Source organism: Cebidichthys violaceus, unplaced genomic scaffold (genome assembly GCF_023349555.1).
Source record: "Cebidichthys violaceus isolate CVI_PGR_0920_01 unplaced genomic scaffold, fCebVio1.0.p SCAF_24, whole genome shotgun sequence".
NCBI lineage: Eukaryota > Metazoa > Chordata > Actinopteri > Perciformes > Stichaeidae > Cebidichthys > Cebidichthys violaceus.
The window spans coordinates 1,112,571-1,138,171 of record NW_027176417.1 but is presented as its reverse complement, the minus strand read 5'-3'; the positions used below and the strand labels follow the sequence as shown (position 1 = coordinate 1,138,171).

Sequence of the window (25,601 nt, the reverse complement as noted above, 5' to 3'; positions counted from 1 at the left end):
GCTTAGCTGCTAAAAACAGTGGGCTAGTGGCAGCACTGTGTCCAAACGCCTCGCAGCGGACACACTAAAATACATGAAAATGTTTTGACGTCTTTGGGCGTACGTGGGATGAAATCCTATCCTATATTAAGTTTCTTTAGAGCTTGTTGAAAATATATATCTTATTATACATTTAAAACTACTCTCCGTACCATGCAAAACTTCCTGTTTAAAATAATCAGATTCCTTCGCAGTAAGCACGTTTTTGAGGAAGGGGAATCATATATGTTAACATGAATATTGTACTTTTACATAAGCGATGCTGGGATTTTGCTAATGAGCTGCATATTAACTTTATATCCCAATTATAATGACCCGGAGAAAATCTTTCTCTCTCAGGACAATATGAATACGATCTATTAGATGAGAGGAAGTGTATCAGGTACATATATTTGTAGAGGATATGACGACGCTAACGCAAAAACCATATCATGAGGTCGTTTCTGAAATATTGAGCACCCGACATATATCCCAACCAGCCAATGGGAACAAAGACGACATAGCCAGTACACACATTAGCGAGCCGATCGGTGAGTGAGGAGGGGTTGGGCAAACACAAAGCAAGCAAACAAAAAGCGGTTCTCACATGCTCTCATTGGGTGAGATACTGTCATTCAGATAAGAGCCATTACGATTCTCCATTTCTGCTAACCTGCGGAGGGGGAAGAAACAGAGCAGTCAGTCCCAAAGTTGCAGATTCTGGAGAGAAAACCCCCCTCAGATCAGAATGAACGTGTCACACTGATATGAACGTGGATTTCTTCAGAAGGTAATCTAATGTGCAGTCGGACACGGAAACACTAACACGCTGAATATGTAACTTTCTGCCGCTATAGTCTCTCTATCAGAGCTTTTACAGGAGACACAGTTTGGTGAAGCAGCTAGGGATCATGGGAGTTGGTGTCTTTGCAGTCAGCTTCTCCCGGTTAGGATTCCTTCAAGCTTCATCGTCCCAGAGTTTTTCGCAGGAGCCGAATTATCGCAACCCAAAACCAACCAGGTGATTCAAAATGGTAAAAAAATAAAACTCTAATTAAAGCGCTTAAGGACTGATGATCATGGTTCACAATCACAGTTTTGGGGGATGTTTCGGCTGATCTTTTAACACACAATCCTTAAAGAACTCTTTCTTCCAAAAAAAAAAAAAGGGTCCTTAAAGGAACCGTATTCCTATAGAGAAGCCTTTAAGAACCAGAAGGAAACGGTTCTGAGTAGAACATCAAGCCTTTCAGGCTGAGAGCACAGGGCCAGAGGGGGGGAAGTGTGACTCAGCATATGTGTCTGTTGGCGTGTGCTGGTGTGTATTTATATATGTGTGTGTGTGTGTGTTAGCCCGAGGCAACAGTGAGTGGTGTCGAGTAAACACTGGCAGGGATCACAGACTCGGCCTACACAGACCTCACGCTGACTCCACGGAGGACCGCCAACAGCGCACGACTGACCGATTCAGCGGCCGATCGATCCACTGCTTGCTCGACTCTTGGTTTGATTGATTTGACTGCTTCTTGTCCTCTCAGCGGTGGGTTTCTGGGAGCAGCTAGGCAAACCGCGGGAACCCTAAAATGTTGTTGGCGAATGAGCTCCGACTGACTCAGCGTGGCAACGCATCAATATCAATGTTTTTGTTTTTTTTAACATTAACATATGCACAAACTGGACTTACTGCCGAACGCTTATTCACCAAAACCTCAATGCGTCACTTTATCAGGGGAACAGTTTCTGCTGTACGCAAAGAGATATCTCGACATTTTTGTTCAGCCGTATACTATTTGTCATCTTCATTAGAACCTGACTGAAAAATCATTGGCGCACATTCAGCATTAGAAAGCGTTACGTATGTGCTGTTTTTCTTCACTGTGAAAAGCCCATGCAGTGATGATAGGCTTCATTGGAACATTTGGGCTTTTCGAGTTTAGGTGGCTATTTTAGCCACCTAAAGATATCAGTTTAAGTGTGCTCTATATTTAGAATATCTTCTTTTTGTCAAAGGAGTCCGGCGGCTTTGAAGAGCCAGATGACGGCAGAGGAAGCTGTCTGCTGTCAAGGTAAACTACAGGTGAACGTATTCTTAACACACATAAACTGATGGTGATTTCTTTAGATGGCTAAAATGCAATCGTGCCGTCAAAGCACCGACATGTAAAGTCATAAATATCTGGAATATTGATCTGGAATTAGTCGTTTAGCTGTTTAAGGTACCGGGAACACAAAATCGTGACTAACTACGCATCACTGACGTCGTCTTGCCATCGACTCTTAGAAATATGATCAGTTACTGTATAATCGTTGCATCACCTTGATGAAGGGAGGATTTATTGCAGCACCTACTAACCTGAGTGTCTGTGGAGCTTTGAGGTGGTGATTTGTTCATCTCATGTTTTGCGTAACTTCAAATGCTTTTGCACAGAACATCACTTACACATGCAGAGCAGGAAGAAACACGATAGGGAGTTAAGTGTCCTGTACCCTAAACTCATCTACGGGGGAATATAGATGATGCACGACATAAATTGGCCTATATTTGAACCGCACGCACACACAGATATGACATGTGCCTGAAAGGTAGGTACACATCTTCAATGTCAGCATTTATTAATTCCCAAAGAACTAAAATGGAGTTGCGAGCAATTGCTTTGAGTCACTCAAAGTGCTTTTGACTTCTTCTGAGGTAAAACACCTGGAACAGAACTCTATTATGATCAGCCTTTAGATCTACCGAGTGGAATGAACACGAGAAAGTTGACCGCAAGCTCCCAGAATGCATCAGCACGAATTAGGGCATCTGATCCCCTGTGAGTTAACTGCTGCTGGGGGGGGGGGCAGACATCCCAATGCAGGAAGCGTGCTGTGCTTTAGCGTTTTTTTCTCTTCTCTAAATTCATTATTCAAAATCGCATCAATCAAAAATGTTTCTGGTGTCTCGGAGAGCTCTCCGGAGGAGCCATTACCCGCGGCGCTCATAAAGGGCCGCGGATAGCGGCGGGGAATGCAAAAGTGGAGCATTACTCCACCGCCGCGTCCTGCTCGCAACTCTGCGGGGCTACGCTGCAAAGGAGCCGCTGCTGAATGCAGATTAGTGCGTTACCGGTTGGCGTAGTGCTCGATCCGAGTGTGCGTGTCGTCATGCGAGAGCTGAGGGGACGATCCGGGCCTGCGACAGAGAGAGAGAGAGAGAGAGAGAGAGAGAGAGAGAGAAACAGACAGGATAAAAAGAAATACCGAATCCAACCGGGAGGGATTCATTAAACCCGACGCACACATGCACAAGCCGCATGGATCCGCTGGAGAGCTATGAGGCGAGTGACGGTACGAAGCAAAGGCGTGCGGCGCTGTGAAATACTCTGTCAATAAGCTTCCCCGCTTGCAGTCTGCACCCCTGGTTTGGAATACATTTGCCTTCACTTCAAAAGACGCATCAGATCTGAGATCCCGCTCCCCCGTCTGCACAGGGAGGGATCAGTATATTAACTGGGACTCTCTGAGGAGAACTTCTCCTGCAGGGTTTTAGTGCTTTTATTTTTTATATTTGTTCTAAAAAAAAAATATAGTAGCCCCAGACTGAAGCAAGGCATTTAATGCATACGGCAGTAAAGCGGGTCGTCCTCTACTTCCCATGTCAAAGTGACATAGTGAACTTACACTCTCTACACAAAGAAGACTTCGCTCATTTAAATGGACACACACTGCCCCCGTACTCCATTTGCAGGGCGATGTCGGGTCAAGCAGCAGTGAGAAACTATGAGATGTAACCCCACCACAGCTACAAACTGAAAGGCACAACAACGATGAGAGTGAAATGGGTGGAGTTGAGTGTGTGTGTGTGAGTTCTTGTACTTGCCACGTAGTGAGGACCGAATTAAGTTCACCACAGAGAGAGGACATTTTTGGAACGTGAGGACATTAAGGCCGGTCCTCACTTCTCCAAAGGTCCGTTTGAGGGTTAAAAGACTTGGTTGAAGGTTCAGGTAAGAATTTGAATTAGGTTAGGATGAGGGTCAGAAATGCTGTGGGCCGGTTAGGGAATATATTATGTCAATAAGGGTCCTCACAAAGATAGAAGTACAGAGAGTGTGTGAGTGCGTGTTTGATCGGGGGCTAGAAATGACAACAGAGGACAACGCGCACGTAAATAAGCGTTGAGTTGTACACGTGGGACTTTTGGTTAATCACACGTATGTACGTGCGTCTTGTCCTCTGCGTTCCTTTACACCCCGCGCAGTGAGTGTGTGCTCATGGGCCAGCCGGGTACTCACGCATGGTCTACGGGCCAGAAGTTGATCAGAGTGACGGGACTGAAAGACAAAAAAAAATAAAATAAAGCGCTAGATGATGACACAGGAAGTGGGAGGACACTGCACAGGAAGGCATGATGGGAGCTGTTGTATGGAGGGACAGATTGACAGGGTGCTAAAATATGGGTTATAGCGTGACACATGCAGACACAACATACTGCTACGGCATCGCTGTTGATAAGGAATTGATTATTGATTAGCGTTTTAGATATAATAAAACACATGAACACAAAATAAAGGGCACAACACAGTCGCACATTAATCTTACATTAAATGCCTTCAAGTCATCAATCTCTTCACTGTAACTGTAAAACTTTTAACGATATTGTGTTCTGTTGCGTTTCAGATCTACCGTGCGGCAGCGAGCACTCGGCCTTGAATAAATAATAAGTGACACATTCATCATTCTTTAAGAGCCTATAGCTCCATTATTATCGACAGTGTATATTTGGCTCATTGTTGCATTTCCTTAATCATCAGTATCCTGTGACGGCATATTAGAGCAAATTGTAGGAAAATCGGGAATGATTACAGAAATCATAAATTTATCACAAATTTGACTTCACCTCACTCACATCCCTCAACTATAAGAAGCATCAAGCACATAATCCAAACAATCCGACATTTGCCGTGTAGGCAGCACACACACTCATGAGGAGCTGGAAGCAATTTTGAACACACTACTGCACAAACACTACGACAGCTAAACCTGTTAGCAAACTACTCGTCGGTGCATCCATGTGTGTCTGCACAGATCTCAATGTGTGCGTATGCATGGGTTGAGTCAATGTCTGTGTGTAATCAGAGACTTCTGAGGGCCTAATTCAGGTGTCTCTCAATTTGTAATAAAACCTAGTTTCTCTTCCTGTTCGCCCTTGTGTGTGTGTGTGTGTGTGTGTGTGTGTGGGACTCACGTTTCCATGTTGTCCCCCTCCAGGATGGTCTGGACGGGCAGGTAGCCCATGCGTGGGTGTTTGGCGAAGTAGCGCTTAGTCCTGAATTTGTTCTTCAGCACCTTGGCAAAGTCCCTGACATCCTCCCCTGACGTAGTCTGGAGAGAGACGGGGCACACAGGTGGCTTTGTTCACTCCATGGGAGTGGGGTGGAAAAACAACACATGCAACAAGGTATTTAATGCCCACTTTGACGTTTACACTGTGGGCCTGCGATAAAACTCAGAGGGCTTATGTCAGATATTACTCATGGCCCAAAACATTTTAATTTCCCTCCTGGTGCAGCGGTTTGGTCTCTACCATCTCCTGAGACAAACATCTGGCTCTTTAGTTGCTAGATGCCACTTGTGTCTGTCTGCTAAATATGAAGCTAGCTGATTAGCTTAGCACCAGCATGACACTGGAACAGGGGGGGGAACCAGCTAGCTAAGCTAATATAAAGACAAAAGAGCAACTCCAGAAGTTGACAAATGACAGCGTAAATATCATTTGTTTAACTTAAGCAACATGTTTTGCTAAGCTAATCGTCTGCTAGCTCATATTTAGCACACAGACACGAGAGTGGTGTAGGTTCTCGGGAAGGGAATTCATTAATTAGGGTTGTTAGCTGTCGTGACTGCAGGAAGTCCAATATGCAAAGATGGCTGCTCACCAAAAACAAAAAAAAAAGGCTTGTTGAAATAAAATGTACACTGGTGGGAAAAGCAGCAACAGTCGAAAAATTCCCATCTTTCACTGTTTTCCCTGACACATCGCAGAGCAGGAATATGAATATATTCATACCGGAGTGCAGTACTCGACCATCGGGTACTGCATCTTGTGTCCCTTGGCGACGCGACCGGAGAAGAAGCAGCTTTGGCAAATGTCATAGTTGAAATGTTTCAGACTCCGATATCTGGGGAGAGGAAGAGAGAACACAGGAGGGAGGTCGAGAGAGCGAAAGGAAGAAGACAAAAGGAGAGAGGAGACGTGGGAGTGAAAGAAAAGAGAGCAAAAAGAAGAGAGGGAGATAGTGGAGGAGCAGGAATAGAAAAAAAAGAGGAAGGGAGAGAATCAATAAAGGAGGTGAATTTATAGCTGTGTTTTCTCCGGGGTAGGAGTAGTTAAAATTCTTTCAGCCCAGTAACTAAATGAGATATTTATTCTCTGGCCCTGGGACTCTTCATTGAAATGTATTGCTGCTCTTGTAATGAAGGGGCCCACCAACAATAGAGCAGACACACCTCCCTTTTATGGGTCCCAAAAAAAAAAAAAAAAGCCTCCTTCACCCGCATTCTAAGGGTCGTGGTTACACATGGGACTACAGGTCTGTCAGTGGCATCAATCATTGCTCTGTATGTGCAGAAGAGACAGCTATGGAAGCCCTGAGAGGCAAAATATGACTTTAGTATTTAAGAGTTAAGAACAGGGGAAATAAAGGTTTTGCCGGGAAAATCTTTCTAAAGTTCCTTCATATTTTTTCATCCGTAAAAAAAACAACAGGTGTTTGTTGTTGTAATACTGATTTCGGCCACAAGAGGCCAAGCGACTAAACACATTCATGTTTTCTTCCCATGAAGAACACGGGGTTGTAGTGCACTTCAGCCCCCCCCCCGCCCCAAGAAAATCCCTTGTCAAAACTTTTTTATAGACTGAAGAAAAGTAACTTAGAAAGATTATCTTGGCAAAACCTTTTATTCACCTGTTAACACAGGAGAGAACATATTCATATCAGCTGCCTCTCAGGGCTTCCCTGGTAATTCTATAAAGGAGAAAACGGGTGCATGTGACTCACGCGAGTCTGTTCGTACGAGTGCTTCTTGCAAATAGAACCGACTCCCTGGTGACACCAATTTGGCAATTATCAATACAGCTTCTTTGAACAGATGCTGAAGCGTCACGTTTAAAATAGCTGGTTATGAAACGCCTCGCCGGGTGTCATGATAAAGAGAATAGCTTTGTGGAGCCGACCAGAGAGCCATCTTTCTCTTTTCTTTTTCCCTGTGTGTGTGTGTGTGTGCAACACATGAAAAGAAATATGATAAATCACACTTCTCTTGTCTTCCTGTTGAAATAAAGAAGAACACTACGGGGGCACTTCTGTATTATCTCTACAATAAAAAGCAACGTCTTCTCCACAGTTATTGGAAAAAACAGACTGAGGTGTGATGCAAAGATATCTAAACGGACAAATAAAAGGACCACGTATTGATGTATTAAAACATTATTTCCAGAAGCCATTGCACTTAAATCAGTTTCAACCTTGCTGACGATGGGAACGCAGAGGTTCAGCGCTGCACCACAGAAGAGCATAATCCTCATTCACCTTCATTTGGGCTTAATTGAAAATTACACTAGTTCCGTGTTTTATCGCCATCTATGTAATGAGATGAGGAATATAATGCTCTACGGCAAAATGGCTCCAATTCTGCTCATTTCTCTTGATTAGACATTCAGATGTGCCGCTCAAAAGGTGGATTACATTCACCTATTATGTCTGTGACAAAAAAAAAAAAAAAAGCACATTTGTACTGTGAAAAGTGAAAAGCGGTTGTGCTGCGTGGCTCTAGCGACCTGAATCCTATGATGGGACACTCCTTGCAGATGTTACACTTGGCCTGGTGCTTGGCGGTCTCGGCGGCGGCGACGCGGTGCAGGACGGGCAGCCACACCATGGACTGGGGCTCCAGGCGCATCCAGTCCAGGAACATGGCGGCTTCCAGCTCGGGTTTGTTATTGGCCTGGGAAGAACATGAACTCACGGTAAGCAAATAAAACAACTCGGATTAGTACAGCTCAGCCGCGGCGAGGGTGTGCGTCCAATATATTCCGCTTCCATCCACATTCGTTGGCATTTAGCCTTTCAGAAACACACGACTGACTACATTAAACTAAATTAAAATACCACTTTTTGAAAGTCTATTCTCCCCGTCTTATTTTGAAAAAAAACCAACCTCTAAATAAATATTTCTACTAACAAGTACTGTGTGTGTGTATCCGAAATCTGGTGTATCTTTTCCCTCTCTGTGCCTTAGAGTTGTCTATTAAAAAACTATTAAAAACACATCAATGAGCCACACTGTTCCACATGCACCGCCATGCTGTGCCAAGTACTCACTCGAGCACCCATCGGGGTTCAACCCAACGCTGACAATAGTCCCCAACAAATAAAATCATGCAAATGCACCATTTCCTGTTGTTTGTTAAAAACTAAAGTCACCAGGTGCTATGTGGCCTTTTTTTTTTTTATGCCTCTTGCTCGAAAATGAAAGAGTTAGACAGATAAGGGGGGGGGGGGGGGATCACTGATGGGAATCACGATTCCCATCAGTGATTTTCTTTTTTTAATGGAATTGACCACCCACATCTCCCTCTTTCTATCTCACGCCGTTTCCTCAGAGGGCGCAGCTGGAATGAAGCTAAGCTATCTGCAGTGCTTTTTAGGGCTAGATGAGACAGTCCTCCTGGTGTGCACGCTTAAGGGCGTGCACGTGTGTGTGTTGTCGCTGCAGGTTCTATCGAGCTAACCAAGCTAATGTTGGCTCCTTGAGTTGTTTATTTACTTTTCGACTTTGTGTTTCTTGTATTAAAATTGGCCCACGTAAGGGTGTTCACTTCGAACAACATTTCCACGTACAAACTGGAAGCAGCTGCGGACGGAGGGCTCGATGTTGGAGCCGCCGAAGGAGGCGACCTCGCCGAGCTGCCGGGGGATCTGGATGGAGTCGTGGAGGAGGAGACCCAGGCGACGCTGGTCGCAGAAACCTGTCGCGCTGGCAACCTGCCTGAACAAGACTGGAGGAGGGAGGGAGGAGGGGGAGGAGGGAGGGAGGAGGGAGGGTTCCAAAGGGAGGAATGAGACACAAACACATCAGACAGGTCGGTACTCCTCCTGTTTATGATGGAGACATTATCAGGGCTCATAAATCCTGGTCTTCTTCCCCCCCCCATTCATTTTCATTTGCCATGTAAATAGCTTATTAGGAATATTGTTTTTGGTGCATGTCAACGTATCGCCTCTTGAGGTACAAGTGGTATGGTGACCTGCTGCCGCTCTGCAAAGACTTGAATCCCTTATATAGTGCATGTGGTCTCTGTGTGTGTGTGTGTGTGTGTGTGTGTGTGTGTGTGTGTGTGTGTGTGTGTTACTTACATCTGTATTTGTCCTCCAGGTGAGCCTTGCAGAGTGAGATGATTCCAGTTTTGAATGACAGAGTTCGGATCTTTCCGGTGCGCCCGCTAAAACAACCAATAAACAGCACGTCAGAGCATGTTCAACTGGACTGCAATCCTTCAAAAGAAGACTCCACGTACGTGTCGTAGACGTTGAGCAGCCAGTTGAGGCACATGTCCACGCACAGCGGGACGTTGACCAGGTGGGAGTGGCTCTGCTCCAGCCGCTGGTACAAGCTGGTCAGACAGGTGACCAGCAGGGAGATGTCCAGCAGCTGCTCGTTCTGCTTCAGGCCGTGCTGATCGAAGACCTCGCACGCCATCGGCATGCTCAGCAGGTCCACTGCGGACGGAGGAGCGTCGGTTAAAGTAAAAGTTAAAGTATCACATGATTCATCTTTAGAAGAAGAAACGGAGAGTAATCAACGAAAGAAAGAAATGCCCACCAAGTCTCCCGCTGGGAATAATGGAAGCAGAAGAAAGAGAATCTTTCGCCGGGGTTAATCACGAAACCTGTTCATTGTTATTTTTAGAACGCCTCCTTAACATAAATAGTGCTTCTGTGCAATGCAGCACCATATACACCTGAAAACATATCACAAGCATAACAGCTCGTAGGTGGCGCACACTCTTCAGCTCCACCGGCGGGAGACGAGAAGGATGAGTAAACACACATATGGACATGGACACACACACTGTCAGAGCACAGTGGAAAAAAGGAGGAGGGAAAAAAAAGAAGAAAAAAAAGAATACACTAAGGAATGAAGTGTAGAGGAGACGATCCGAGTAGGAGAACGCAGCAGCAGATGAGGTGAATTAAAGGAAGAGAAGGAACAAAGGAGGAGAGTAGGAGGGCTGGAACACAATGAGATGAGCACTCATGATGAAAGGAGTGTACTTGAAGCAGGAGACGGCACATTCAGAAGAGGTATACATGTAAACACACACACACACACACACACACACACACACACACACACACACACACACACACACACACACACACACACACACACACATATAGACGGGGGGTACTCACGGCAGAGAGCCTTCTGCAGGCGCCTGAGCTTCATGGCTGTTCGGTAGGCCGAGAACCGAACGTTGTTTAGGTCGGCTAAAGAAAGACAAACGAGAGGGAGGAGTTGGGGGAGAAGAGGAGATGGTGGACTCAACCGAAGCCAGACGGCTTCAGGAAGTCTCCCATCTCATCGGATCGAGCAACTCCGCGGCACGTGTGCCAAAATTTGGTGTCTTACCCAGAGACTGGTAGAGCTCGGCCATCTTGGGATGATCCCAGCATGTCGTCTGGGTCTGGTGGCTGGAAGGGGACAAAACAGACATCGAGGTGGAAGAGACAGAATGGTCAGCTATGAGGTCAGATCAGTCTCTATGTTAATTAAGGACTCACATACATTTTGTGATTTATATACAAAGGACTCGGAAATGTTTACAAAAACCCACATATAAAACAAATGAGATTCGCAAATAAATAAATACAAACAAGTGAGAGCGCAACACAGAGGCTAAGGTTCTGCTCGCTCTGCTTTACTTACGCCGCACTAAATGGGCCGAACACTTGACAGACAAAGGTTACCAAACCGTGGCCTGAACGCCACACAGACGCCTATCGCCGCCTGCATCACGGAAGTGTGACAGAGGAAGAAGAGGAAGAAGAGGAAGAGAGAGAAGAGAGGCAGAGGGAGGAAGAGATGGATGGCTGCTGTGTCATTCTTCCCTCACACATTCTGTCCTCGTGACTGCAGCTCGCCGCTCACAGGAGACTGTGCACTTGTGTGTGTGTGGGAGACAAACACATCCGAGTGAAAAGGGAACGTGTGTGTGTGTGTGTGTGTGTTTTACGCCGTCAGGACTGAAATTAGGGACGTGCATTTTCCCAACGGAATACGAATGATCCCGATATTTTAAGAAGTCGTGCTTCTTGTTATAATCCTTCCACACATTTCGGAGTTCTCTGTACTTCTAGCCATGATTGTGATGTTTCCACAGAGTTGAAGGACAGAAAAACAAGGCCTCAAACGCCTCGGGATTCAAAGCTGGCGATACGATTGAAATCCTTTAGTTAAATAAGGTGACATTTCACCGCTGCTTATTCCCCTGAACACGTTGTACATTTGCGTCACCGTCTCCATATCTCCTCTCAACGGTTCCGGTCTAACCCAAAGCCGAGTGTCTCCATCTGAGCTCCAATCTGGATTTCACGGCATCTTTAAAAACACCCACTTTGAATTGAAACGCCGTCTAGAAAATCATTAAAACTCCACTTACATTAAACGGCGGCAGAAACTAATTATGTTACTGTAAAGCAAAGAGCAGATGTTTTCCCCCTGGCCATTAATTCCACTCTGTAATAATTATTGTGCTCACATTATGAAAGGGAATCTGGATGGCTAATTCCAGCCGCATTGATAAGAAAACACCCATTTTAGCAACAAACAAAAAAAACGAAATGTTCTTTGCCACGGTGGATATGTAGAGTGTGAAGAAGTGTCAGACAGTAAGTGTGATGGTAATATGCCAGCTGCCTGTTTACATAAAGCTAATAGGAGCCACATGGCTTACCAGCGAGGCAATTACGTTTTTTTTTGTTTTGTTTGGAGCACATCAAATATTTGAAAAGTCCTTCACAGGAAGACGGAGAACAGTGGCGTCTTAATGCTTTCTAGTGCCGTCGACGTTATCCGTCGGATGGGTAATAAATAGAGATTTGCCTCCCTGCAATCCTGGGAATGAGAGTGGCTTCTTATTTCAAAGTGTCAATCAAATGCGTCCGTGTGCGTCACGAAGTTAAACATAGGACAGTTAGAGGCCTGTTCAGCGCCGGCTACGATGAAACATCAGAGCCGGTGTGCGGCTGACGCGACGGTGAACATGAGAAATAAAACTGAACAAAACAGCAAAGAAATAAATAGAGGGGCTGTTTAAAATACAGTGCCGCTCAGCGTTCCTCCACAGACAAAAGCCCTGTTTTCCACTTCATAATTCTGGCCCGGGGCGAGTTTTTAAACACAACTGCAACCCTTTCCCGGCTTGTTAAAAGAACACACGTCGAGCTGGTCACACACAAGCGCACCTGCGGTTAACCTTTGTCTGAAAAGCAGCCAAATAATAATCCATACGCCCCCCCCCCCCCATTGCCCTTGTTTTGCCTCTCTCCTGCACTCCCTCTCCAGATAATGAGGAGAGGGGTCCCACGGTGAAGAGCCACTCCGAAACCCTCCAAGCTCGGAGTCTTTGCAAACAGCGGCTCGCTCACTGTGGGCTCGGCGGCGGCGAGCTGCTCCGAGCCAGGGTGCTTTAAGAGAATCCAATACTCCGAGATGTGGGCTTCTCAACCCTGATTTTGGGGCTAAATGTAATTAGCAAATGTAACCGTCTGCTTCCAAAGAAGGTGTGAGACAGAGAGCAGTTATTCCTTCTGAAGACATCAAGTAACTATTGTGGTTTATTTAATCAAACGTCCCAATGTCTGCCACACCACCGACCTGTCCTCAACACCTCGTCTGTCTCCAGCCTCCTGGAGGAAGGCGGAATCTGGAATCCCAGATGTCCCATTGGGACGAATGAACAAAAACAACAACAACACAAGAGAAGAATCGTACATCAGGGGCGGCCTGAAGGAACCGAGCATCTCTACTTTTGACTCTTTTCTTTTTTTTTTTTTTTTCTTTTTTTTTTAGGCCTTTTGAAAACCGACACCGTCTCCTTAGAAAATGCATCGCGGCCCGAGGACAAGCCAAAGTGTTGATAATACATCGTTAACTGTCAGAAGATAAACCACTGCACACTGGGCGGCTCCCGCGGAGCAGTTACAGATCCGCTGCCTTGCTCGAGGGCGATGTGATTGAAGCCGACGAGGGAAGAGGAAGAGAAACAATTACTGGATCCGATCACTTTATTTCTCAGGGCCTTTTTTTCTCCCCCCCTTCCAGAGAATATATGGCATTCCTCTGTGCAGCATAACTTTTAGTTGGACTGAACAGACAATTGCGCACACAATAACACACACACACACACACACACACACACACACACACACACACACACCCACCCTGAACACACACTACCACATATTACAGTTAACAGGCAGCTGAAAAGCTCTCTGTGGTGACAGATAGGCGTTGTAAATAATGGATCCGCACAGAGACACGCGTGTCACTCCTCGCTGCAGTCAATTATGGCTCTTGGATGAGTGATTAAAAGGTGGTTTATGGTCTGTGGCGATGTCTTCCTCTGCCTATCACTGAGAGGGAGTCCTGGGAGGACACCAGGTATGTGAATGAGCTCAAGCGTTCGCTCACGGATGCACATTTTCATTTCGACACGTGAGAAAAAGAATCTCAGTAATTTTCTAAAATAGGTTTTTTTTTTAAAAGATTCCACTCGTACGCGAGCAAATAGTGCATTTGTTGGGGACTATTTTCAGCAGCGGATTAATCCACAGTTGGTGCTCTGGTGAGCATTTGTGGCAGTGATGGAGTCTGGAGGGTTGAGTGATGTTACACTAATTATTTTGTCATTTAAATCAATTGTTCTATATAATAAAATAGTGTGATGTGGAAACATGAAGCCTCCAGGTCACGTATTAACGAGGTCATTGAACTTTTTGGAGGGAAAAACAGGCCGGTCACAAATTATTATTTAAAGCAGTGTATTTTTTTTTTACATCATAAAACACGATCCTTTCATTTTTCATCGACGGATTAATCAAACTAGAAGGTAAAATAAGCAATTTGATCAGATAAAGATCCCCTCAGGCTTCAGGAAATTGTGATTAATATATTATCAGTTAAAAGCCTTATGTAGCATGAAAAACCCTCAAACTGCAGCGGTTCATCTTTCGACAAAGAGACGACTGAACCCAAATGGAACCGATTCCTCAAACATTTTACTTTGTGACCTTTGGCGAATGTTTTGTTTTTACAGCCTCCGCTCGCTGTAATCATCAAAATGTGAAATAGCGTGAAAGGAAGGGGGGAAAAATCTTTTGCTGCTTTAGGCTTCAGGAGGTTGAAATGACTGGTAAATATCGGTGATTATAGATAACACTCGGTACCACTGTTCAAGAGCAAGAAGTCACTTTTCATCGTCTTAAAATACAACCGTAGGATGCGGAGAAAATGACTGACTAAGAGTGGATTCACACTAATAACAGATTCTGTTCATACACGCAGTGTGGTGTGAACAGCGGCTCTGGCTCCGGTAGCGGACGTCTGACGGCTCCCCCACAAAGTCTGGAAGAAGGGAAACAGAAGCCGCTCTTCTCCTGCTCTGGAGGGGCGGACATCCATATTTTACATTATGGGCTGTGAGCTGCAGGGATTTTGGGCAGGCTGATATGTGGATCAGAAGGAATCCGGACCACGAAAGCTCCCTTTTCTCTCAATCGAAGGATCAAAATGAAGCCTCTAGATCTGAACAGAAAGAAATGAAAACACGGCTGAAAGGCTTAGGTCATGCTAACAGGCGCTAACATGGCTCAGTTGACCTCTGTGTTAAGAAGCTAGCTGGCTTTTATCGGCGTATCCGACGGTCAATGGTTCAACTTTTTAAAGGGGATTTCTTCTGAATCACGTCGTACATCGACTCTAGAAACAAACACGACCCAATGGTAGCTTTTGGATCTATGGTTTAGCTGTGCTGAAGCTAACGTCAGCTAGCTAACGAACTAACTAATGTTCTATCTAGTTAGCTAGCGAGCGTTGTGCGCCTGCCAACACAGCAAACTCTCTTTAAGCAGGCGACATGTGTGCGGATACAACCTTACATAGCATGAATAACGCTATGTAAGGTTTCATCCTCACATGAGGGACTCTCCATATTAAGGGGGCGGTGGCTCCAGTCTAATTGTTGGCTATTCATCGGTTGCGAAAAAAACAACCAACATGGTGATGGCCGTAATCCATGATGGCGGCGGCGAAATAGCAGAACCGTCATAATGGAAGCTGAAACATTAACATTCAACAGTTTGAACACAACGAACATCTTGCGTAACATTATTAGAAGCTATTTTTCCAATCACTGTCAAATCCACATCTGCAGTGGGATGCAAATCATACTGACTTTTGGCATCAAATGAATCCAAATTTCTGTTGAAAATGTTTTGAAATAGCCAAATGCAGCATTTTGTCCGGATTAAAAGGTTTGGATTACCAAATCTGAAACCAAACATTTTGAAATACGGGCCCCTGAGGACTAAGAACGATGGTATCATCTTCAAACTTCTCTGGCAGCTTCATGGTCAAAATGTCATTCTGAAGACCGGTCTGACTAGACGTCATTTCAACCAAATGAACACCGAGATGTTTGTTCTCGCATGTATGCTGATCGCAAGGTCTTCTTGCTGCCTCGATCATCCATGAACAGAAGGCGTGCGGCTGAATGTGGGGAAAGTTCTTAAAATCACTAACTCTGAATGCAGAAATTGGCCCCCCACCCTCCAAAAACACACACACACACACACACACACACACACACACACACACACACACACACACCAGGCTGATCTACAGCTTAATCTACGCCGAACACAAAGACACACATGCCATAACAATCATGCCCCGGCACGTCAGCACCACTATCCAGCAAGTTGAATCTCTGTGTTGAGGCTTTTTATCCATCAGCTGTATTTAATCAGTGCGCACACACACACACACACACACACACACACACACACACACACACACACACAACCACCATTGGTGCCAAAGATTCTGCACCAGGCAGTCCGCTGCACCCCCTGCTCTTCATTTGACCAGCTCCTGAAGAGCACTACATGTGCACAGATGGATCGTGTCCCATCACTGCAGGACAAGCACACCCCACTGTACAACTGAGACACGGATCAGCATGGTGATCCGGACCGCGGATGGTCAGCACAGGAGGACCTAGAACCCCTGCTGTTTGCGCTGGGGGGACGAGGGATGAGGCCCAGCATCATTTTTTTCCATCCGAAAATAGATCAACAGCAGCGCATCCAAATCGCCCGTGCTCAGCGCGCGCGCGCGCGCGCACACGCACACACACACACACACACACACACACACACACACACACACACACACACACACCTCCGCCGATCCAGACACGGGCTGCTTTGCTGGCACGCGGGGGGTGGGGGGGGGGGGTGATGATTGTGTTTTGCACCTTCCTGTGCGCGTTTGTGACTGTGAAGGAATGCAACACAGTGATACATCAGCGCTTTGCTCGGTACGTGTGTCTCTCTCTCTCTCTCTCTCTCTCTCTCTCTCTCTCTCTCTCTCTCTCAGCCAACACACACACACACATAAATTAACACAAATCCCTGTCGGGCCACATTCATAAGGGTAAATAAAGGCAGGCAGCGCAGAGCTCCATTTGCTTTAAAAGCACTCAATGCCCTTATTCTTTTTTTATTCCAACATGGCAGCAAGTAGCCAGTGGAACAGTGGCTTTAAAATTAAGAAATGGACGGTACGGTGCACGGCGGGCTGAAGAGTGTCAGTGGCCGCACACCTCGCCTGCTTCCCCGGGTGCAACCGCGACCACAGCCGCTGTGGAGAAAGGGGGCTGGTTGAGTGCAATGGCTACCAAAAACACTCCCTGTTCATTGAAGAATTAACGTCCCGGTTTTTTTTTACCCTGTCATGTGCTATGGGCTCCATCCCTAAATGCAAAACTATGAATAGCTTTGATATATGCCCGAGAGTCGGCCACAGATGCATTTCCACATGCTAGGTGACATTCACTGGAGATGCATGTCGGGTGGATGTATGCAGAAATGGGTTAACAGCACACATAAAGTCAGAGATTCTATTTCCCCACGTCCAAAATAAATTTGAATGCATCCTAATCCAGTTGCAATGCCTATTTTGGCGCAGATTCTCGTCCACAGTGGAGGGTAATAATGCGCGTTGTCCGCTGAGTGTGGGGGATCTCTCTGCCCCGGCTCACCGCCTCTCCGCTAGCCGCGAACAGGTTTACTGCATTACGACCGGCACCATTACCATCACCATTATTAATCACCGCCATAAACAATAACCCCCCCCCACCCCCCCACCAGCCCGGCACTCACTTCCGAAGCTGCTCCCGCATCGCTGGCCGATCAGAGCGCTCCGCGTCCGGGAAGAAATAAACCAATTCCCGGGAAAAAAAGCGAAGCGATATCCCGACCCCCTCCGCGGTCCGACCGAGAGTCCTCTACCACCGGGGAGAGGCGTCCGAGATTACTGTGTGTAACCTACGTGTGTGTGTGTGTGTTTGTATGTGTGTTGGAGTGTGTGTGTGTGTGTGTGTGTGCTCTGCAAGCAGCAGCGGTGGGTTGCTCGGGCTGAACCGGCCAGCGAGACACAAGGGTCAATTCACCGGAATAAAACAAAACCAATTTCCGCTTCATGCTTCAAAATAAAAGCTTCACGTAGAAAGCTGCTGAGTTTTTCTGTTGACATACTAACGTGTTATTGTGGAAATGAAAAATCTATTCACAGAGATTGGTCCCATAGTTGTCAATAAAATTGGAGGATCGTAATAATTCAATTAGTGGCTTAATTATCATATACTGCAGTGCTTTATGAAATAATTTTGGCACTATCATTTATGGATTAAAAACTATATGACAAATGCCTCAGGGATCAATTTGGGGCCCCTGCTGATTTTTAACCCAGGGTCCCCAAGTGGGTTATTCCAGCCCAGGGTGTTGACTACAATTAAGCAAGATTTAATCACCCGACACGGTTGACACCTTTACTTTGAAATAAAAAATCAGGACAGTTTCCGGTTTAGTTCTCTCAGCTTCTGGGAAACTTGACGCAGATCAGATAGACGAGGCGGAGCTCAGGCCCCCTCTGCATCCCTTCCCCCCACCCCGCTGTCTCTGAAAGCAAAGGAGCCTCAACACCATCCGTGGAGGTTTTTCACCTCACTGACAAGAGAGAGAGAGAGGGGGGGGGGGAGAGGAGAGAGAGAGAGAGGGAGAGGGAGAGAGAGAGAGAGAGAGAGAGAGAGAGAGAGACTCTTTGCTTTTCAAGGCACACAGATTTCTACACTCAAGGCCGTGGAGAGAGAGAGGGACAGAAAAGAAGAAAGACGAAAAGTGGGAGAGAGAAAAAAGGGAAAGAAGGCGGAGGCGCCTTTTGCTTTTACAAGGCACACAGGAAGAGAGAGAGAGAGAGAGAGAGAGAGAGAGAGAGAGTGAGAGAGAGGGGTGGAAGAGGAGGAGAAGGAGGGGGGGTCTCTTTGCTTTGGGAATCAGTGTTTAAGGCTTAAGAAATGTGGGCTATGTTGCACCAGCAAAGAGAGAGAACAGCCTGTAATTTATAGGCAAGTCTCAACTGTTATTTTACCCAATCACAACAGTATGTCTTTATACCCGAGTGTGTGTAGGTGTGTGTGTGTGTGTGTGTGTAGCAGAAAAAGTGATGACAGATTGAGACAGAGGGATGGATTCGACGCATCAAACAATCCCCCCCGATTACTGATTTTAAGCTCTCTGGACGTCATTTCGCGGCCGACCACGTTTGTGTCGGAGGTCACGCTTGCGGCGAGGCGAATCAACGAGGGGGGGGGGGGGGGGGGGGGTCGCAGGTTTTCGAAGAAACCGCCTCCAGGAGCTGACGACTGATGGCGCTTGAGAAGCTGTTGGTCGGCCATATGTTGTCGTGCTGTGCCCCAAATGTGTGAGAGTGCGTTTGTGAGCACGAGCCACAGCGTGGCCTGAGTGGGTGTGAAGTGTGTGCATGGACCCCTGTAAACATTGCGTACTTTCGGTCTCTACGTCACGCCTCTGCAGTCCAAATATGGTCACTTTCGTTCACTGGCTGCAAAAAGTCAAGATGGCGACGGCCAAAACTCCAAACTCGAGGCTTCAAAAGCCAGTCCGAAAACCAACGGGCGACGTCACGAAGACTACGTCCACTTCTTAAGTACAGTCTACGGATTCCACTCACTTTTGGCAACGCGTCGTCACTCGGCTGATCGCCGTCGCCGCACGGCGTGAAACCGCTGTGACGTCATCTTCAACAGTGGACGGCGGTTTTACCAGCTGCCACATTTAAAAATTGTGGGTCGAATGAATTCAAAATTGCGTCACGTTCTCCCTTGTGAGACGTAGTGGAGTCCAAGAATAAAATAGAATACTATGACACTACTACAAGTTAAGTACAAGTACCTCAAAATTGTCCTTGAACACAGTATTTGAGTAATTGAAGAAGAACAGTGGAGGCTGTTATTACACTACATGAATGGCCTTGGAAAGACATCTCCAACAATCACATGTGAGTATAGTAGTGACGTATGTCCACATACTTTTGATGTATATATATATATTGTGTGTTGTACAGTGAATGATTTTGATGTGTGTGTAGACAGGTGTGTGTGTGTGTGTGTGTGTGTGTGTGTGTGTGTGTGTGTGTGTTTGCGTTCAGCTGGCACTCACAGGGCTTCGGTCATCTGGTCAGGTCCAGCTTTATCACTGCATGTGGAGAGGAGAATCTGTCACTTCTCTTCCTCCTCCCTCCTCTCTCTTAGCTGAGAGTGTCTTTTCACCCCACATGCACACTTGCAGTTAATTCCACGTCTCACTCGGTCATTACGCGTTAACTCAAACACACCAAACTGCTAGTTGCTGATTACCAAGCCCATGCAATCTGCTGTGTGAGCTCTCTTGACTGAAGAAGCAGCAGGAAGCGAGTGGGGTTATTCTGACCAATGGGTTAGGAATGTGAGGTGGAGAGTTAAGTCTATGTCATATGTGGGCCGCTGAGGCTACAGCAACGATGTAACAATTACAGACTGAAGGCGTGGTCACGTCAGGAAGTGGACATTGGAAGTGCATTCTATCTAATGGCCATCAGGGGGCGACTATGCTGGTTGTGAAATGAAGTCACATTGTAGAGACGTCTATGAGGAAATGACTCTACTTCTCTCTTGATTTATTCCCTCAGTAAACATTGTAAACATGAGTTTATGGTCTCAATCTCTAGTTTCAAGTCTTCTTCTATACAGCATAATGTTCATCTAGTAAATGATGGTCCATTTAGAGTCAAACAGAACAGGAAATCCACTACAAGTTCTCTTGTATTTGCAAAGTAGGTGGTGCTAGAAGCTTGGTGACGTAGGAAGTACTCACAGGACTGGCTGGTCAACTACTGCACCTGCGTACTAACATTGTAGCGCAAGTAGTAGCTTTTGGGGCTTCTTTGCTGTTCCTATCTTCTCTGTGTTGCGCCATTTACTTTCGCCCTGACATTATTTGAAACAGTGGTTGACAAAGCCTTGGTGCTAAATGCTAATATGTAGTGCCACATTAGCACAAGTAGGGAGGAGCCATTGAAGCGTCTAAGTGATGTAAGTTACACAACCAAAATGTGCTAACGGTGCAAAAACAGTGTGTTGAATTGAGCGAGGGGATGTTTTATTGCTAATGAATTAAACATGAAGTTACATAGGCACAGCTAAGGGAGCGGTTTTGGCTTGCCCAAGGACACGCCAACATGGCCTAGCGGAGCCGGGGAATCGAACCGTCGATCCTTTGATCTACCAGTGAGCCTGCAGCACGGAGGCACAAGCTGCAACACGCCCCGCCTCCAAAACGACTGCTGTCTGCTGACGAGTAGCAAGCAGTCTCCCAGCATTCACCAGACTGATGGTTTCAGACACAATAAAGGAAAAAAATGTCTCAAATTTGGACCCCCATGTTTAGCCCACCCTAGTATCAGCAGCGGTGGGCAGCCAGTACACAGCACCCCGGGGAGCGGTTTGGGGATTCGGTGCCTTGCTCAGGGGCACCTTGGCAGTGCCCAGGAGGCAAACTGGCACCTCTCCAGCTACCACTGCGTGCGGGGACTTAAACCGGCGACCCCTTCGGTTCCCCGAGCTCAAACGCTATCTGGGGCCGAGTGGATGGATGGAAGGACAGATGAGCGTTATTATGAATCCCAATGCTTTTCTTGGTAAGACCTGGCCTGAGTAGCGTTAAAGCGCTGGGACCGGCCCGGCGTCCGCGTTCACGCGAGGTACCGGTAACCCGATTTGTTCCACGGCTATCCTGACCCGAACGACTCGAGGTCAATGCCTTCCCTCGACCAACGCCACGGACCTCAACCAGCTGCTAAAGGCCGGCTTGGGGAAGTAGTGGGATTCATAATTAGAGAAACGGGACTGTTGCATGAATTCTTCAAAGACAGACAGACAAATGGATGAATATTAGACAGGATTAGATATTAAAGAGATATCAGGCAAGCCAAACGTTTAGGGCTGGACAACGCCGGTGAACGTTAGATCCAACAGTAATCAGGTTACACACCACGTTTTTACATGCAATCAATTTGCACGTCTACATCACCGTAGATAGAAAGTATAGAAAACTAAATGGAATATTTACATCTAGTGCAGAAATGCAGAAATGAACGAGAGAAATATGACTGACCGGATATAGAAAACATGTTACATAACAGCTAATGTATCAACACATTGTGAGTATAGTCGTCTTTCATCTGAAGCCTTTCTTCTCCGATTTTGTCCGTAAGAAATATAATAATGATGATTTGAGTTGGTTTTGTTTTTATGGTCATTCATATTTCTCTTGAACATTTCTGTAACAATGAGGAGTAAATAGATACATTTGTTGCGGTGGTTTTGTTGCCTAAACTAAACTTTTGTTTTGGACTATTTTGCAGTGAGACTGTGTTGACCAGTGCTAACTAGTTTGGTCAGAACTAGTGTGTAGACTAGTTGAGCGGTCTGCTGGCTACTTACTTGATGTAATAGGGCACGTTGTTAGGGGAGACGCCCTGCTCAAAGGGGCTCTCTACAGATCCTGCTGATGAAGAGAAACAAAGGTCAAAACAACGGAGCAAACTTTCCGCATGCTATTAACATTTCACTGCACAAGCATCATCCGGTGGGTCTAACACCAGCGTGGACGTCCGGGAAACGTGTACGCAGCAAAAAAAAAAAAACCCGTGTAATGAAAAGTTTGCTTCAAAGCAATATATACATGATAATGAAAAACAGCAGAAAAACAAGAATTATTGCTAATTATCTCATTTATTATGCCCACAAGAGTTGGCACAGCAGCCATTTAAGCAGACTGTGCTGCCTGGGAATTGTCAGCACAGTTGGACTGTATCTCGGACCAATCGGAGCGCTCGGCTGAAACTACCCGCTGTGGAAGCGTTATTGTGCCCTACGGGGAAAAGTTGCTGCGTGTAAAAACCCGAGCGAGGCTTCGTAGGGACGACTGGCAGAACACAGAGCGACACGGCAGCGCGATGTGAAACCACGTGTCCATTCTCACATCACCACCGTCACTTTGATCCACCATCTCGCTCTGTCCTGCTCCATTCGTTATCGCTTCGTTATGAAACATTCATGTGTGAGCAAATGTGACATTGACTCATTGTGTATTGACTCATCTATGTTTCGTCCTTTGATATCATGATATTTGATACGAGCGGTTGTTGTTCTAGCGTCTTACGTAATACGTCACTGTGGTATAATTTGCATCTGATTTTTTTTTTTGGTTTCTTCCTTTTCTTATTTTTTTTCCCCCCTCACAAGCCCCCCTGTGGTGCGTGCATTTTAATCAGCGCCATGAGCGCATGAGTGTTGTTGTGATGTTATCCGTGGTCTTGTAATTAAACTAAAGAGAATCGATGAGAGGAAGCAGCTCCAGGTGGACGTCCTTAAATGAAAAAGAAAAGTCTTACAACGTTAATCTGCCATGTTTAATGTATACCCAGAGTTCCTTTGTGTCACTTTCCCTTGAATGCCAAGTCTGGCTCTGATTTCTGCATTACCTGTGTCCTTTTACATGTTTTTAAAAAGTGATTATTCTGTCAGTAGCACTAATCAATCACAGCACAGGCTGAGGAGTCTTTATATACTCTTTCCCTCTTCCATTAGTCAGTGACCTGTTGACGACGGAGCACTGTTCCTCTCTCTCTCTCTCTCTCTCTCTCTCTCTCTCTCTTATCGAGTGCCACTGACTCAGAGAGATGCTTCCAGGAGGTGGGTTCCTCCTCCCTTTGTCTAACACAGGTTGTCTTTTCTCTTTCTCACACAACCTGAGAGTCTTGTCAACTGACCAGACTGTATCCCGGTAGGTGTGTGTGTGTGTGTGTGTGTGTGTGTGTGTTTTACTCACCGTGCAGAAGGACAAACTCCCTCTGAGCGTCAGTCAGCTGCTTCAGATGTTCATTGATGGAGATCTGACGGAGAAAGAAATGCATTTAGATGGACGGATGGATCATTTTATGTCCGCGACAAAACTTTCAGCCATTATGCTTCCTGAAAGTTATGAATAGCTTTGAAATGCAATGGCGGGAATACATTGTGAGTGATGCGTTGTTTTTTTTTTTGCAGCCAGTAGAAGTAGAAGGATGAGCAGACGGAGGGAGAGGAGGCACAAAGACAAGCATGGAGGAGATAATTGAATTTGTAGTGGAGGAATTAGAGGTCTCCTCCAGCTCCGAATGAGCCGTCTGTCTAGATGGAGTTGAGATAACGGCGGCAAATCAGCTCAAACTCTGTAGAGCAATAACACAGCGGGGGGGGAGGCTGAGCCCAGCGGGGGGGCATACTTCCCTCCTGGCTCACACTTTCATTCATCCAAGGAAAGACTTTTTTTTATTTCTAGGCGGATTTACAATATCTACTTCACGCGAGGTATCACAAGAAATATGTTCAACAGACATCCAAACGTAACTCATACAAGTTACAAGCGTGCATAAATGTAAAGTGCTCTGGACCCGACTGCTATATAAACGCACTCCATTCCATTAAATACACTTTGGGCTCCATTTCCATGAGCTGTAATTGGCCTCTAGACAACCACAAGAAATCACATCCGCAGTTCGGCGGCCACGCTGACACCGATGTTGGTTTGAACTACTGCTCCAAGTTCTTTGTTGTTTGCACAACGATTGCAGAGGAGCAGTCGTTCAGGTCGAAGCGGCAAAACCACAACTTCCTGGTTCGGTTTCCGGAAAGCAAAAGATTCTGGTGTGCGTTTAAATAAGTCCGCTAGTTTGTTACGTAACTTAAGCTGTGCAGATAATTAGACATAACATCTGATAGAGAGATGTATCTCTATCATTCCTCATTAGGCCTTTCGAATCTGATGTGTAATTCACATAAAAAGACATCCGATGCTTGCAGGCGTGATTTCAACACTTGACAGCTTCGCTGCATCCTGACCGTCCCCGGAGGAGCCGCTGCGTGTTGTCATCGCTGACGCTTCCTGACACCGCGTTCGATGATCTAATGTTCCCGGGCAACGCATGCAGCTCCGGCCGGCATGCAGACCTTTGCCAGACACTGATTAGCCGCTGATTCTTGTTCCAGGAGGTAAAAAAAAAAGAAAAAAAAAGAAAAAGGTGAATCATTGAACGCTCAACTTCCTTTGATAGAAGTCCTGAGGCTGAGGGACTGAGATGGGTTATTATTACCCAGCCTCAGTGGACAGCTGATGAACCAGCTGACCGTTCATCCACACCCCAAATAAGTCGGCCATGATGAGATACTGTTGGTATGGAACGGGTGAAGATAATGAAGATATGACAGTGATGACCGGCCCTTTTTTTTTTTTTTTTGGGGGACGGGTGGGAGCTTTGATGTGACATGAAACTAAACGATGACATTACCTTCGAGTCCACCTCACCCAATCCATTTCTGTCTGAGTTGCTTTTCCCCGTATCCATGGTAACCTAATTAGAGTTGTACAAACAAGAGGAGCGGGACTGTTCAGGAGGAATTTGTTGAAATTACCCAGAGTGCACGATGTCCGCACGCCGACCAATCAGCTTCTAGCTTTTAGGCACGACAGAACACACAGAACCAACTAAAGTGACCTGAATGTGCAAGTACCACACACACACACACACACACACACACACACACACACACACACACACACACACACACACACACACACACACACACACACACACACACACACACACACACACACACACACACACACGCACCCCAAATTTAAGCCACATTTACTTAAGCAGAAAACATGAAAGCACACACACATATTGGACACACACACATAGATTTCTATCCGTCACTCTGCTGTTAAAAGTGATGCCAAACTTCCTGGGCAAACATCCCGCTTCCAATGAACCACCTGCAATGGAAACTGACTTTTGAAAAAACTGGCAGTCAA

The 25,601-nt window shown here is 46.1% G+C and overlaps 1 protein-coding gene across 5 annotated transcripts in view; it reads right to left on the bottom strand.

Moving 5' to 3' along the window:
- The window catches only part of dmd (dystrophin), a 105,753-nt gene that overhangs the window by 7,201 nt on the left and 72,951 nt on the right, over window positions 1–25,601 (bottom strand). The window contains exons 61-75 of one of the 5 annotated variants that reach the window (XM_068719285.1): window positions 25,075–25,137; window positions 23,577–23,640; window positions 22,187–22,250; window positions 19,866–19,901; window positions 10,693–10,754; window positions 10,476–10,550; window positions 9,578–9,779; window positions 9,417–9,502; window positions 8,901–9,058; window positions 7,838–8,004; window positions 6,068–6,179; window positions 5,246–5,382; window positions 4,293–4,331; window positions 3,125–3,190; window positions 626–691 (exon numbers count right to left, since the gene is read on the bottom strand). In XM_068719285.1, coding sequence (XP_068575386.1) covers window positions 626–691; window positions 3,125–3,190; window positions 4,293–4,331; window positions 5,246–5,382; window positions 6,068–6,179; window positions 7,838–8,004; window positions 8,901–9,058; window positions 9,417–9,502; window positions 9,578–9,779; window positions 10,476–10,550; window positions 10,693–10,754; window positions 19,866–19,901; window positions 22,187–22,250; window positions 23,577–23,640; window positions 25,075–25,137 — 1,397 coding nt within the window. Of the gene's footprint in view, window positions 1–625; window positions 692–3,124; window positions 3,191–4,292; window positions 4,332–5,241; window positions 5,383–6,067; window positions 6,180–7,837; window positions 8,005–8,900; window positions 9,059–9,416; window positions 9,503–9,577; window positions 9,780–10,475; window positions 10,551–10,692; window positions 10,755–17,507; window positions 17,807–19,865; window positions 19,902–22,186; window positions 22,251–23,576; window positions 23,641–25,074; window positions 25,138–25,601 lie in introns of those variants that run through there. The other 4 variants (XM_068719286.1, XM_068719287.1, XM_068719288.1 and 1 more) reach the window with 4 other exon arrangements.